At 44.0% G+C, this 16,603-nt stretch overlaps 1 protein-coding gene across 1 annotated transcript in view; it reads left to right on the top strand.

Moving 5' to 3' along the window:
* ABCA13 (ATP binding cassette subfamily A member 13) overlaps window positions 1-16,603 on the top strand; it is a 393,578-nt gene that overhangs the window by 193,383 nt on the left and 183,592 nt on the right. Inside the window, exon 43 of the mRNA XM_042248365.1 lies at window positions 3,599-3,689. Coding sequence (XP_042104299.1) covers window positions 3,599-3,689 — 91 coding nt within the window. The remainder of the gene's footprint in view (window positions 1-3,598; window positions 3,690-16,603) is intronic.

Here is a 16,603-nt window from a genome sequence, read left to right as displayed (position 1 = left end):
TTGGTTATGAGAAATTAAAAAAATTATTCTCTCAGCTACTTTCAAATATACAATATAGTATTGTTACCTGTAGTCACCCTGCTGTACATTGTCGCCCCAGGCTGCTGAGGCTAGTCCATGTGATGCAAGTTCTGTGTTGTGCGGATCTGTGGGGTGGTCTGCGAGCTTCTGAGGGCAGGGCCTCTGACTTTGTTTTGTTTCCCCCTCCTAGGTACACAGGTACACCTGCACACACACACACTACACACACACAAACACACACACTGCCTTGCTAGGAAAGGAGAAAGAGAGGGAAACTGTTAGAAGAGCAGATGAAGATGATTATCAAGACTCCCTCCTTTGTTTTCAAGGTATGTTTTGTATAATTCCCAATTACATTTTAAAACCCAATGAAAATTCCCATTAAAATGAGGTACAAAGGAAGTCTTTGCTCAGTGAATGAATCTTGAGTTGCTCTATTTCTACTGTTTTTAATTTCATTCTTAGTAAATGCACTGAGTGAATGCTGGTTTCACTGGGCCTCGGCGCTCGCTTCTTGGGATGACCGTGCTGATCTCACTGGGTCAACTTAATAATTAAATGGTGTGACACGTTGCAGGCATCCAGCTGTCATTATTCCTCCTCCCATCACTCTTGGGATCAGATACCACGAGCTTCCCATTTGGCTGGCACTGTCTTCCCAGCTTTACGTGCAGACACATTCACTCTTTGCAACAGTTCTGTTTTTTGCATCTTATTATTCATACCGTTTATTAGATGAGGCAGTGAAGGTGACGCATGGCACAGCGTTGCTGTTCTCTTCTTATTAAGCTATTGTTCCCACTTGTAGTAACTGCGAGGTCTGCAGCTTTTCCTTGGGGTCTTACTGGGAATCAGCAAGACGTTATCTTACCAATAAAAGCAACCTCATCAGATCAAAAGTAATGACACCTCATGTCTCATCACTAAATCGGAGGACTCAGACTCCTCTCAGCAGAAGTCTGCCCAAACTAATTCATCATATGCACTGAGAATGCGGGTCTCTTCCCCCTTGCCAGCTGCTTCTCCCCTGGAGCCCTCTCCCCATCTTCTCCTAGGGGCCGCGGGCTCCTAGGAACGCCTAGAGTTGGTCAATATCTCTGTGCTCATTCCCCGAAATAAACTCAGTCAGGATGGAAATGCTGTTTGCAGAGTCCAGAGTTCAGGGAGGTGATGACTTGGAGTCAGAGCGGGAACCCACCTGGTGGGGAGGCTGCAGCGCGGCTGAGGTCAGGACCCCAGGGCTTTGCAGCAGCGGGCAGGGGTGAGGGGACATGTGTGTGCTGCCAGGGGGAGGGCAGCACTGGGCAGTGCCTGGCTTAGTGATGGTCCCCAGGAGAGGCTGAGTGGACTGTGGCTGAGCAATGAGTGAGGAAACCCACTGCCTGCTCCCCGGTCTGTGGCCGTTATGCACTGAGTTTCTGTCACTCTGGTCTCGGGATGTGTGAGTCCTCTGTCTGTGGTGCAAGGCTGACCAGACCTTTGCTAGGCGTGGAGCCCCTTCCTCAGAGCCCAGCGCCTCTGCCCTCTCCAGATTGCCTCTCCTCACACCCTGTGAGGGTTCTCATCAGGGACACCCTCCCTCCTCTGCATGCGGCCTGTCCCCTGCCCCCCAGCAGTCACCCACAGACTCCTGTCCTCTCATCTCCCTGTCTCCAGGCACATGCTTTTGCACCTCGCTCGTACTGATTTTGGGCCTAGTCCTTGAATTTAAAAAATTTTTTATGGAAATATAGTTGATATTCAATGTTGTGGTAGTGTTAGGTGTACAGCAAAGTGATTCAGTTATGTGTATGCATAGTAGTGCTAGTCACTCAGTTGTGTCCTACTCTTTGTGACCCTGTGGACTGTAACCCACCAGGTTCCCTTGTCCAAGGGATTCTCTGGGCAAGAATACTGGAGTGGGTAGTCATTCCCTTCCCTGTATATATGTGTATATATATATGTGTGTGTGTGTGTGTGTGTGTGTGTGTGTGTGTGTGTGTGTGCGCTGTGCTGTGCTTAGTTGCTTAGTCATGTCTGACTCTTTGCAACTCCATGGACTTCAGCCCACCAGGCTCTTCTGTCCATAGCGATTCTCCAGGCAAAAATACTGGAGTGGGTTGCCATGCCCTCCTCCAGGGGATCTTCCCAACACAGGGATCCAACCGAAGTCTCCTGCATTGCAGGCGGATTCTTTACTGTCTGAGCCACCAGGGAAACCCATGAATATTGGAGTGGGTCATCTATTCCTTCTCCAGGGGATCTTCCTGACCCGTGAATCAAACCAAGGTCTCCTACATTGCAGGCAGATTCTTTACCAGCTGAGCTACCAGGGAAGCCCATATATATACACATATATGTATGTTTATATGAATATGTATAGATTCTTTTCCAGATCCTTTTCCCTTATAGGTTATTGCAAGATATTCAGTATAGTTCCTTGTGCTATACCGTAGGTCTTTGTTGGTCATCTAGTTCTTTTATAGTAGTGTGTATGTAAGTTCATTCCAAACTCCTAGTTTATCCCTCCCTCCTTCCCCATTTGGTAACTGTAGCTCTGTTTCCTATGTCTGTGAGTCTGTTTCTCTTCTGTAAATAAGGTCATCTGTCTCATATTTTAAATAGAGTGTAGGAGCAATGTTTATGATGTTTTTCTTTTTTTCTGCCTTTTTTCACTTAATATGATCATCTCTGTGTCCATCCATGTTGCTGCAAATGGCGTTAGTTCATTATTTATTATGGCTGAGTAATATTCCATTGTATATATGTACCACGTTGTCCTTATCCATTCCTCTGCTGATGGACATTTAGGTTGCTTCCATGACCTGGCTATTGTAGTGTTGCAGTGAACATGTGTCTTTTCGAATTATGTTTTTCTCCAGCTACGTGCCTAGGAGTGGGATTGCTGGGTCATGTGGTAGCTCTATTTTTAGATTTGTAAGGACCCTCCATACTGTTCTTCATAGGGAATGCTCTACATTCCAGCCAACAGTGTAGGAGGGTTCCCTTTTCTCCATACCCTCTGCAGCATTTATTGTTTGTGGACTTTGATGACAGCTACAGCCCTTCGGTTTGAACAGTGAGGCAGGGCGTCGGCGTCCAGCACTAACCAATTACTAACTTCAAGCCAGTTTATAGGACAAGCCCGTTTAGTTATTTAGAGGTCCCAGAGCCTGTGGAGAAGACTCTGTGGTGGAGATTGGCACACGTGGGCCCACCCACTCTGAATCCGTGGTGCAGCTCACGAGTTTGTGGCCTGATTCTTCTTGAGTTTCTCAGATGTTGGACAGCGTTTCACAAACCACAGTTGAATTGGATGTTCTGTGTGATCGGCTCCACCACGCCCTGCCCATTCCTTCCTGGCGGCTTGGCCAGGACCGAGGTGCCCTGAGGTTCAGACTGGTTTTACTCACCTTTGTGTCCTGTGGGCAGGACCAGGTGGCCTCAGAGTTCTGTCCCTTAACTGAACGACCAAGTGAAATATGGTGGCTGTTTGGTGAATATTGTCATAATGACCCAGTTGGGTAATTGAGGCAGACGAGGTGCAATGTGGAAGAGAACATAAAATAACGTGAAGCTCTTTTCCATTTTCAAAAAGGTATTTCTGCATCTTTTGCAAGATTCCAAGAAGCAATCTGATGCTGCCCTGAGCTTGGAGTCGGCACCCCCAGAGCCTGGTCCTGGTCACTGTAAGTCAGGGGACTTCTTTGCATTTCCACTGGGTCGGGGTGGGGGTGGGGGGGCGTGAGGTGAGGCCCCCACCCTTACTGCCACCTTGTTTTAACGAAGTAAGTCAGGAAGAGAAAGACCAATACCGTATATTAATGCGTATCGGTATCTGGTACCGACAGTCCTATGTTCAGGGCAGCAATGGAGATGCAGACGTAAAGAACAGACTTTTGGGCTCAGTGGGAGAAGGAGAGGGCAGGGTGATTTGAGAGAATAGCATTGGGACATATGTGTTACCATATGTAAAATCAATAGTCAGTGCAAGCTTGAGGTGTGTGTGATTCAGGGCACCAGAAGCCAGTGTCTATGATAGCCTGGATGGATGAGCTGGGGAGGGAGGTGGGAGAGGGGTTCAGGAGAGAGGGTTCACATGTATGCCTGTGGCTGATTCATATTGATATATGGCAAAACCCATCACAATATTGTAAAGTAATTGTCCTCCCATTAAAATGAATAAGGTTTAAAAAAAGTTGGAGAGGAAGAGATTAAGCACAGTGAGGGGTGTAATTGGATGGAGGCAGAAAGCTTAGTGTTTTTCTTTGACTTGAATCAAACATCTGTGTGTTTGTGGGACAGCTTTACATTTCTTCAGAACTTAATTTATCATAGAAGCAATGTCTCAGTATAGAAAACGAAGGTAACAGAATCAGTCCTTTTGTTTTCCTGCCTCACGAACAAGCCAGTCCAGCATCATTCTTGATGTGCACCTTGCATGCAGGGACTTTGCCAGGACGGGTTTACATGCAGAAGAATCCAAATGTGAGTCTTGTTCCCTGGAGCCTCTGTCCACTTGGGACTGAAGTGTTTTCCTAGGTCTCCTGTGCAGATATCCATGCACAGGCGTCAGCCATGGAGCAGAACCCCAGTGTGTGACTGGGCCTCCGTGGAGCCGGTTCCTACCCAATCTGTGGGCAGTGACCCAGAAAGGAGGACAGAATTGGGCTGAAGAGGCCTGGAGGTGGACAGACCTCAGAGGCTTCCTCAGAGCCTCCAGTTACATAGACCCGCAAATAAGTGACCAGAACTAAACGCTTCCGGATGTTGATAAAAGATGTTTGGTAGACTGCATTCTCACAAGCAGCGTATGAGTTTCCATCGGCCCTGCTTGCTTTTGAGCTCCTGGTACTGTCAGGTTTAAAAATTATCTATTTTAGGCATCGTAATTGGTTTGTAGGGGTCTCTCATTGTGGTTTTAATTTGCTTTTCCCTAATGATTAATGATGTCGGGTGTATCTTATTCTAACAGCTCTATTGAGATAATAATTTACACGCCACGGAATTTGTCCATTTAGCACAGTTCAGCGGCTTGTCATTTATTCTTAGTGTTGTGTGTCCCTTGCCCCTATCAAGTTTGGAGTAAGTTGCATTACCACAGGAAGAAACCTCTCGTCAGTTTACCTGTCGCCTCCCCTGACCCCTGTGTGCTCCAGTCATAGGTAAGCTGTACTCTGCTGTCTGTCTCTGCGTGCTTGTCTGCTCTGGATGTTCGTACAAGTGGAGCCCACAGCACGAGGGTGTCTGTGTCTGGCGTCTTTTATTCGGCCTGATGTTTCTCAGGGACCACGTGCTGGTCTGTCGGTGCTTCATCCTTTGGTGGCCCGATCATGTTCGTTATCCAGATGCACCAAAATTGGTTTGTTCTTTCACCAGCTAATGATTTTTTGGGTTGCTTCTACTTTTGGGCTATTATGAAGATGCTGCTATGAGCATCTGTGTATGAGTTATCTGAGGACATACATTCTCTCCTGGGCATGCATCTAGGAGTGAGATCACTGGTTAACCATGTGAGGAACTGCTGGACTATGATCTTCCTCCAGTTTCCAGCAACAGGTCCCTCACTTCCTCTTGAGCCTCCTCGGTGGCATCTGGTTTCAGAATGTCTAAAGAAGTTTAAGCTTACTTCACTCAGGATAATAATCTCCAGGTCCATCCATGCTGATGCAAATGGGATTATTTCATTCCTTTTAGTGGTTGAGTAATATTCCATTGTGTGTAAATACCACATCTTCTTTACCCATTCATCTGTCAGTGGGCATTTAGGTTGTTTCCATGCCTTGGCTATTGTGAATAGAGCTTCAGTGAACACAGGGGTACATGTATCTTTTTGAGCTATAGTTTTGTTCAAAATATGCTCAGGAGTGGGATTGGTGGATCGTATGGTAGCTCGGCTTTTAGTTTTAAAAGGAACACTGTACTGTTCTCCATAGCGGCTGCACCAATTTACATGCCCATCAGCAGTGTAAGAGGGTTCCCTTTTCCGCACAGTCTCTACAGTATTTATTATTTGCAGATTTTTTTTGATGATGGCCATTCTGATTAGTGTGAGGTGATACCTCATTGTAGTTTTGATTTATATTTCTCCAATAATTAATGATATTTAGCATCTTTCATGCATCGGAGAAGGAAATGGCAACCCACTCCAGTGTTCTTGCCTGGAGAATCCCAGGGACGGGGGAGCCTGGTGGGCTGCAGTCCATGGGGTCACACAGAGTCGGACACGACTGAAGCGACTTAGCAGCAGCAGCATCTTTTCATGTACTCTTGGCCATTTGTCTGTCTGTTTTTGGAGAAATGTCTTCTTAGATCTGCCCATTTTTTTTTATTGGATTTTTTTTTTTGATATTGAGTTGCATGAGCTGTTTATAAATTTGGGGGACTAATCCCTTGTCACTCACATCTTTTGCAAATATTTTCTCCCATTCTGTGTTTTTTTTTTCTTTTCTTATGGTTTTCTTTGCTGTGCAGAAGCTTTTAAGATTAATTAGATCCCACTGATTATTTTTGTTTTTATTTCCATTATTCAAGGAGATGCCTTGGAAAAGATATTGCTGCAATTTGTGTCAAAGTGTGTTCTGCCTGTGTTTCCTCTAAGAGTTTTATAGTGTCCACTCTTATATTTAGGTCTTTAATCCATTTTGAGTTTATTTTTGAGCATGGTGTTAAAGAATGTTCTACTTTCATTTTTTTACATGTTTTTCTGGTGCAATTCATTGAAGATATCTTTCCTCCATTGTAGTCTTGCCTTCTTGGTCATAGATATGTGACTATAGGTATGTGGGTTTATTTCACGCTTTGCTGACCTATTCCTATTGACCTATTGATCTATATTTCTGTTTTTGTGCCTGGACCGTACTGTGTTGATGACTGCAGCTTTATAGTATAGTTTGAAGTCAGGGAGCCCAGTTCCTTCAACTCTGTTTATCTTCTTCAAGATTGCTTTGGCTGTTCGGCATCTTTTATGTCTCCATACAGATTTTAAAGATTTTTTGTTCTAGCTCTATGAAAAATGCCATTGGTAGTTTGATAGGGATTGTATTGAATCTGTAAGTTTTGTTGGTTAGTATAGTCATTTTGATAGTATTCATTATTCCAATCCAAGAACATCATATATCTTCCCATTTGTTTGTGTTATCTTTAATTTCTTTCATCAGTATCTTATAGTTTTCTGAGTACAAGTCTTTTGCCTCCTTAGATAAGTTTATTCCTAGGTACTTAATTCTTTTTGAGATAATGGTGATGGGGATTGCTCCCTTGAGTTCTGTTTCTGAATTTTTGTTTTTAGCATCGAAATGCAGCAAAATTCTGTGCATTAATTTTGTACCCTGAAACATTACCAGATTCATTGATTAGCTCTAGTAGTTTTCTGGTAGTATCTTTAGGATTTTCTGTCTATAGTATTACGTCATTTGGAGACAGTGACAGTTGTACTTCTTTTCCAATTTGGATTGGAATTTGAATTCCTTTTTTTTTTTTCCTTTTTATTCTCTGATTGCTATGGCAAGGACTTCTGAAACTGTAATGAATAATAGAGGAGAGAGTGGACATCCTGGTGGTATTCCTAATCTTAGAGGAAATTCAGTTTTTCACCATTGAGAATAATGTTTGCTGTGAGTTTGTCATATATGGCCTTTATTATATTGAGGTAAGTTCCCTCTTGGTCAACAAAAGAGTCCAAAACTCAGTACTTGGATGCAATCTCAAAAACGACAGAATGATCTCTGTTCATTTCCAAGGCAAACCATTCAATATCACAGTAATCCAAGTCTATGCCCGAACCAGTAATGCCGAAGAAGCTAAAGATGAACGGTTCTATGAAAACCTACAAGACCTTTTAGAACTAACACCCAAAAAAGATATCCTTTTCATTCTAGGGGACTGGAATGCAAAAGTAGGAAGTCAAGAAACACTTGGGGTAACAGGCAAATTTGGCCTTGGAATACGGAATGAAGCAGGGCAAAGACTAATAGAGTTTTGCTAAGAGAATGCACTGGTCATAAAAAACACCATCTTCTAGCAACACAAGAGAAGACTCTACACATGGACATCACCAGATGGTCAACACCAAAGTCAGATTGATTATATTCTTTGCAGCCAAAGATGGAAAAGCTCTATACAGTCAGCAGAAACAAGACCAGGAGCTGACTGTGGCTCAGATCATGAACTCCTTATTGCCAAATTCAGACTTAAATTGAAGAAAGTAGAGAAAATCACTAGACCATTCAGGTATGACCTAAATCAAATTCCTTATGATTATACAGTGGAAGTGAGAAATAGATTTAAGGGACTAGATTTGATAGCTAGAGTGCCTGATGAACTATGGATGGAGGTTCGTTACATTGTACAGGAGACAGGGATGAAGACCATCCCCATGGAAAAGAAATGCAAAAAAGCAAAATGGCTGTCTGGGGAGGCCTTACAAATAGCTGTGAAAAGAAGAGAAGTGAAAGCAAAGGAGAAAAGGAAAGATATAAGCATCTGAATGCAGAGTTCCAAAGAATAGCAAGAAGAGATAAGAAAGCCTTCCTCAGCGATCAATGCAAAGAAATAGAAGAAAACAACAGAATGGGGAAGACTAGAGATCTCTTCAAGAAAATTAGAGCTATCAGGGGAACATTTCATGCAAAGATGGGCTCGATAAAGGACATAAATGGTATGGACCTAACAGAAGCAGAAGATATTAAGAAGAGGTGGCAAGAATACAGAGAAGAACTGTACAAAAAAGTTCAGTTTTCTTCAATTTACCAAGTCTCGGTTTGTCGCCCAGCATGTGGTCAGTCCTGGAGAATGTTCCACGTGCACTTGAGAAGAATGTGTATTCTGCTGCTTTTGGATGGATGTTCTATAAGTATTAATTAAGTCATCTGGTCTAATGTGTCATTTAAGGCCTGTGTTTCCTTATTGATTTTCTGTCTGAGTGATCTGTCGATTGATTCAAGTGGGGTGCTAAAGTCCTCCACTATTATTGTGTTATTGTCTATTTCTCCCTTTATACCTGTTAGTATATGTCTTATATATTGAGATGTCCTGTGTTGGGTACATACGTATTTACAATTGTTATGACTTCCTGGATTGATTCATTGATCATTATGTAGTGTCTTTCTTTGGCTCTTGTAACAGTGTTTTAGTCTGCTTTGTCTGATATGAGAATTGCTACCACACCTTTCTTTTGATATCCATTTCCTCCCTTTGACTCTGTACGTGTCCCTAGATCTGAAGTGGGTTTCTTATAGACAGCATATATATGAGTCTTGTTTTTGTATCCATTCAATCAGTCTATGTTTTTTGGTCATAGCATTTAACCCATTTACATTTAAGATAATTATCAATATGTATGTTCTTATCGACATTTTGCTAATTGTTTTGGATTTGTTTTTGTAGGTCTTTTTCCTTCCCTTTCTCTTTTGTTCTCGTGATCTGATGCCTAATTTTAGTGTTGTGTTGGGATTGCTTTGTGTGTGTGTGTGTGTGTGTGTGTGTGTGTGTGTGCGCGCGCATGTATATTGGAGATTTTCAGTTTGCAGTTGCCATAAGGTTTTGATATAGCAGGCTATATATACATACACACACACACACACACACACATATATACACACACATACACACAAGATTGCCTTAAGTTACTGATCTTTTACTTTCAAATGCATTTCCAATATCCTGCGTTTGTAGTCTCTTCTTACAATTGCTGGTTTTACATCATATTTGTGTGCAGAATATTCACTTATCTCCCAGTCTCTGAGGTCAGAAGTCTGGAGTCTCCCAAGGCTGAAACAGAGGTGCCATCTGCTCTGCATTCTTATCTAGAACCCTCCTTATCTGGATCCTCTCCCAGATTTTTTCAGCTTGTGGGTGGAATTCGGGTCCTTGTGCTCATAGAACTGGGCTCCACCATGGTTGGCCAGCAGTCAATGGATTTGCTCTCAGATCCTATAAGTCACCCTCAGGTCTTAGCCATGTGGCTCTCACACAACAGGATGCGTTTCTTCTTCAGACTGAACAGGAAAATCTCTGTTTTGATTTTTTTAAAGGCAATCTTAATTAAATATGTAAAATTTTTACTTCAGCTGTTGTGTAGTCTAAGTGTAGGAGCAACAGCTGTTACATTCAAGGTCTTCCCCTACAGTCTAAGGAAAAGGCCTGTAACCCTTTATGAAGGGGCAGCCTTTGGGTTCCTTTAGATTTATATTACTGTAACTAATTAAGTTGGACCCCTCTTCATATTTACAGTGATTTGAATTTGTTTCATAATCCTGTAATTGTGTACTTTTCCCATGAATCATTAATTTTTTAAAAGCACTGTTTGACGTGTGTTTTTACTAACAGAAACTTCTTGTACCTTACCATAAATGGCACAGTCCTCAGGCGCACAGTTGGGGGAACTTCCCATGGTGCATCTATGCAGCCATCACCCAGGCGAGCTTGGCTGGCCCTCATGTCCTCGCCCAGTCAGACCTGTCCTCTGACAGTAATAGTGTAACTTTCAAGTAGTTTTGCCTGTTTTCTTAACTTCATATGAATGGAATAAGACAGTATGCACAAAATTGTTTTTTCTATGTTTTATCTCAGAGATTCATCTGTGTTATTGCTTGTGTAACTTCTGTGTTAATGTTTCACTGTACATATCATACCTTGTCTCTGTTTTATGTAAAATTTTTATTTTAACTGAACATAGGCATTATTTGCTCTTTTCAGTGCTAGAATGTTGCCTAAAGGTTTAATTTCTGAGTCTTCACTTTTTTATGTTACATTAGTTAAATGACTTTCATATATATGCACAAATTTAAAGAAAATATGATTATTCTCTCATGAACATTTTGTCATTGTTGAGCATTTAAGATAATTTACATTGAAAATATATTGCCTACATATATATCCTCTTCATTCTGGCTATATGTCTCTTTTGAAAAATGATAATTCCATGTTCTGAATTTGGGGAACATTATGGAAATCCATGTAAATATGTTAGAAATAGACATACAAAAAAGCTAATGTTACTTGAAAAAGAGGTATATTTTAAATTTAAAGAGAATCCCGAGGAAAGAAAAATTATAGTGCTTTCCATTACTGTTGTAAAATATGATATAAAAATGTAATCTCATTTATCATTGAAATTACAAATTATGGAACTGGAAAATACATCATTTGAAAATCTATTTAAGTATTTCATTACTAAAAAAGAAATGAGTCCAAGATACATTAAAACAAATTTGGTACCAGATTGCCTACATTTACCAGTTTTATCATATTCTGCAAAATCTTCCTGTTCAGCTCAACATGAGGCCTGTACCTAAGTAAAATTTATGCTACTTCCTGGAAGTAATTTTATCAGAAAGCTAGATCAGGATTTCGGAGACGGTGTTTTCATTTCTTCTGGGTAAAATGCTTTAGTTACTATGTTTGCCTATCTTTGTTTGTTTGTGTGATCCACATTAGGGAAACATGATTTCTAGAGTAACCACTTACAGAAGGCTTCCTCTTCCTACGAATGCCCTGGAAACTTACTGTTTGTCATGGATTCCTGTACCGGGGGCACCCCCACCCCCGCAGGTACCCCTTCTCTCTACACACCCCGTGTCTTTAGAAACAGCCTTCCAGTAACTCAGTTCTTATTTCTCTGAGAGATTGATGAAGGCAGAATAAAATATAGAATCCTTGGAGCCCCAGTGGCTCCATAGAAATGAGCTGTGAAGCCCGAGTCCTGTGCGCTGAGGCAGGCATGGGAACCGCCCCCACAGAGAGGCACCTGGAGGGTGTCAGACCCGTGACACACACTGCGTGTGTGTTGTCACTGCACGCCCACAGCCAGTCCAGAGGCGGGCCCTCCCACCTGTCTGGGCGAGGAGGCTGAGGTTACGTTACCCTGCCTGTCTGCCCACCCTGAGCGGGTCCAGCAGGAAACGCCCATCCAGGGGCACTACCTGCTGTTTTAGTCTCCTTGGATCCTTTAATTTTTGCAAAGGCTTTTCCAAGATCTAATATACTTGCGTTTATTATAATACTTGATGTATACCTAGAGAACTGGATTCACTGGGTGACTTCCTGAAAAATTTACTGAGCGCACATCAAAATGTTGACCCAGAGAATTTGTTCAGATGTCGAGCACTGAGCTTCACTCCCAGATTCCCAGTTCAACTGTTTAGGATGGGGGCCAAGGACCTGCATTTCTGATGAGCTCCCAGGCATTGCTGCTACTCCAGGCCCCACGCCTTGAATCCACTGATTGGGTGGAATAGTTGGGCAGTTCTACTTAGAATCACAAGTTTCAAGTTGCGGACTGAACAATGAATGATGGAAGAAAGTGAAAGTGTTAGTTGCTCGGTTGTGTCCGACTCTTTGTGACTCTATGGACTGTAGCCCACCAGGCTCCTCTGTCCATGGGATTCTCCAGGCAAGAATCCTGGAGTGGGTTGCCATTTCTTCCTCCAGGGGATCTTCTTGACCCAAGGATTGCACCCAGGTCTCCCGCATTGCAGGCATATTCTTTATTGTCTGAGGCACAGGGATTAGATGGTGTCTGTTAAAGTACTGGTCCCACTACCTCAGCAGGTGAGTGTGTTTGGAGGCAGGGTCTTTAAAAAATCAGTTTTTTAAATGCAATCTCTTTTTAAAAAATTATTTAATTGGAGGCTATTTTACAATATTATATTGGTTTTGCCATACATTGACATGAAGCCTCCATGGGTGTACATGTGTTCCCCATTCTGAACCCTCCTCCCACCTCCCTCCCCATCCCATCCCTCTGGGTCATCCCAGTGCACCAGCCCCAAGCACCCTGTTCCATGCATCGAACCTGGACTGGTGATCCATTTCGCATACGATAATATACATGTTTCAATGCCATTCTCCCAAGTCATCCCACCCTCTCCCTCTCCCAGAGTCCAAAAGACTGTTCTAGACATCTGTGTCTCTTTTGGTGTCTTGCATACAGGGTCATCATTACCATCTTCCTAAATTCCATATATATGTGTTAGTATACTGTATTGGTGTTTTTCTTTCTGGCTTACTTCACTCTGTACAATAGGCTCCAGTTTCATCCACTCATTAGAACTGATTCAAGTGTATTATTTTTAATGGCTGAGTAATACTCCATTGTGTATATGTACCACCACTTTCTTATCCATTCATCTGCTGATGGACATCTAGGTTGCTTCCATGTCCTGGCTATTATAAACAGTGCTGTGATGAACATTGGGTACACGTGTCTCTTTCAATTCTGGTTTCCTCGGTGTGTATGCCCAGAAGTGGGATTGCTGGGTCATAAGGCAGTTCTATTTCCAGTTTTTTAAGGAATCGCCACACTGTTCTCCATAGTGGCTGTACTAATTTGCATTCCCACCAACAGTGTAGGAGGGTTCCCTTTCTCCACACCCTCTCCAGCATTTATTGTTTGTAGACTTTTGGATAGCAGCCATTCTGACTGGCGTGAGATGGTACCTCATTGTGGTTTTGATTTGCATTTCTCTGATAATGAGTGATGTTGAGCATCTTTTCATGTGTTTGTTAGCCATCAGTATGTCTTTGGAGAAATGTCTGTTTAGTTCTTTGGCCCATTTTTTGATTGGGTCATTTATTTTTCTGGAATTAAGCTGCAGGAGCTGCTTGTATATTTTTGAGATTAATTCTTTGTCAGTTACTTTGTTTGCTATTATTTTCTCCCATTCTGAAGGCAGTCTTTTCACCTTGTTTATAGTTTCCTTCATTGTGCAAAAGCTTTTAAGTTTAATTAAGTCCATTTGTTTATTTTTGCTTTTATTTCCATTACTCTGGGAGGTGGGTCATAGAGGATCCTGCTGTGATTTATGTCGGAGAGTGTTTTGCCTATGTTCTTCTTTAGGAGTTTTATAGTTTCTGGTCTTAAATTTAGATCTTTAATCCATTTTGAGTTTATTTTTGTGTATGGTGTTAGAAAGCGTTCTAGTTTCATTCTTTTACAAGTGGTTGACCAGTTTTCCCAGCACCACTTGTTAAAGAGATTGTCTTTTCTCCATTGTATAGTTTTGCCTCCTTTGTCAAAGATAAGGTATCCATGGGTGCGTTAAGTGAGGTTACACGAATGGTTACTAAACCCATATGACCGGTCCCCTTAGGAAAGGTGATTTGGCCATAAAAAGAGACACCAGGGAGCATGCCCGACTGGGCAGAGCCACGTGAGGACCCCATCTGCCAGCCTGGAAGGGAGGCCCCAGGGACAGCAGCTCTACTGGCGCCTGATCTTGGACCTCCAGCCTCGAGGCCAGAGATAAAGCGTATTTCTGTAGCTGAATCCACCAGGACTGCCTACTTTGAAAGGCTTTCAGAGCAACTGGTGCAGCCAAGCATTTTCCTTGCTGTGCTCTTCACATGGGCCATGAAGGTGGAGTTGCAGAGTCCAGCCCTGTGGCTCAGCTGCAGCCTTGGTGACCTTGACCTTATGCCTGCCTTGAACCTGCTGACCCCAGGGCGTGGTGGGCAGCCTCTGCACCCCAGGCCTCTCCTCTCTCCTGAGTGGTCACATCCCTGCAACGTCCAGTGTGTTGGTCCTTCACAGGTTTGACCAGGCTGAGTTCTCTTCACTCACTTGTACGGTTCTCAGTTTCTTCCGAGAGGCTCCTGAACGCCTCTGGACTGTGCAGTGGCGGCAGGGGATGGATGCTCGGTGACTGGCTCTCGGCCGTCCAGCTCGCCTCTCTGGGCTCCCAGGGTCCTGGTGAGAATTCGCTTGCTGGAAATTCGACCCTCCTTGTGGCTCTGGCCTCCCCCTTGCCTCCTCTGCCACAGAGAGCACTGGGCTCTACCGGCCCCCGACCCCAGCCCTGCCTGCTCCACTCCTTCTTCCCTTGTCTCCTCCCAGGAGAGAGAGGGTCCCCCTTCCTGAGTGAGCACCCAGGACAAGAGCCTCCGGCCTTCTGAGCAGCAGTCCTTTCCTTTGGCTTTTTAGTCTCCTGTGTCCCGAGTCTCTCCCAGCAGGACTCACAGGGGCTCGCGGGTCTTCCTCTGGGAACTCCAGTGGCACATGGCAGCGGAAGCGTTCTCCGCAGCCCCTGCCCCCGCAACCCCCGCCCCCGCAGCCCTGCCCGCCTCCCGCAGGCCCTCACGCCCACCTGCTGTGTCCTGTGACCGCTCTGCTCACCCAGGGTTTGCTCGGATTCCCCTGTGGCCCTGTGCCGCTTGCTCTGAAGGCGTCACTCCAGACCTGTGAGTGGCGGTCAGCCCTGACTGTGCACAGAACCCTCTTTCCTGGAACCTGGTGATGTCGTGCGTCTGCAGGCTCCAGGCCCCTGCTCCGGTAGCCCGGCCTCTCCTCTTTCCACTCCTCTCTGAGCTCCACTCTCTGCCCACGGCTGTCTTTTCCTGGGCGGAGGCGGCAGCGTCTGTGCTGCTCGTCCCTGTAGCTCTTGCGGAATCTCTGGTTATACCCCCAACACCAAGCTGGGGCTGTGACCACCTGCTTGCACCTCCACCCAGGAGCCTCTCAGCCCCTTCCTCTCAGTGTGGTCCAGCCCAGCTCGTGATTCCAACCTGTCATTCTTCCACCCCTTCAGAGAACATCATCTCTCTCCACTTGGTTTACATGACACTCCCTCCAAATCCCACCCATCCACCCTCCACGTAGCCAGAGGCATTAAAGTATTTGATTGCAAATTTCTTACTCAAAGTTTTCCTTTTTTTGGCACCTGGATTCTGCCCACAGACCCAGTCGATCCATAGCTGGGGCTGCCTCCCAGTGTCTGTGCTGCAGCCAGCCTGGATCCCTTCCTCTTGAGTTGTGGGGCTCTGTCTGGCCCCTGGGACCTTCACTGTAGCCCGTCTCCTGCCCCCAAGACCTCTCCCTTCCCTGCATCTCTGAGGACATCCCAGCTTTGGCTGGTCCAGTTGTTCCTCATTTTTATTGCTAAGTAATATTCCATTATAAATATATATATATGTATGTATAAAATGTGTGTACAGGGTTCTGACTTTTCCACATTCTTGCCAAAAGTTTCTACACAGCCAAGGAAACAACAGAATGAAAAGGCAGCCTACAGAATGAAAGAAAATATTTGCAAACTATGTACCTGATAGAGGTTAATATCCAAAATATGTAAAGAACTCCTGCAGTCAGTAACAAAGAAACAAATTACTTGATTTAAAAGTGGGCAGAGGACCTGCAGTATTTCCAAAGGAGACATACAGATGGACAACAGTTAAATGAAGAAATTCTCAAAATCACTAACCAACAGGAAAATGTGAATCAAAACCACAAAGGGAATCACCTTATATGTGTTAGGTTGGCTATTTTATATATAAAGCAGGGGAACCTGATGTTTACTAAAGTGGCAGATTTTTACACCTGACTTCCACAAATTTTGGGCTTCCCTGATAGCTCAGTTGGTAAAAAATTTGCCTGCAATGCAGGAGATCCTGGTTCGATTCCTGGGTTCAGAAAATCCCTTGGAGAAGGGATAGGCTACCCACTCCAGTATTCTTGGGCTTCCCTTGTGACTCAGCTGGTAAAGAATCTGCCTGCAATGCGGGAGACCTGGGTTTGATCCCTGGGTTAGAAAGATCCTCTGGAGAAGGGAAAGGCTACCCATTCCAGTATTCTGGCCTGGTGAATTCCATGGACTATACAGTCCAT

Source organism: Ovis aries, chromosome 4 (genome assembly GCF_016772045.2).
Source record: "Ovis aries strain OAR_USU_Benz2616 breed Rambouillet chromosome 4, ARS-UI_Ramb_v3.0, whole genome shotgun sequence".
Lineage (NCBI taxonomy): Eukaryota > Metazoa > Chordata > Mammalia > Artiodactyla > Bovidae > Ovis > Ovis aries.
The sequence above is the reverse complement of the archived record's forward strand: the minus strand, read 5'-3'. Positions and strand labels throughout refer to the sequence as shown.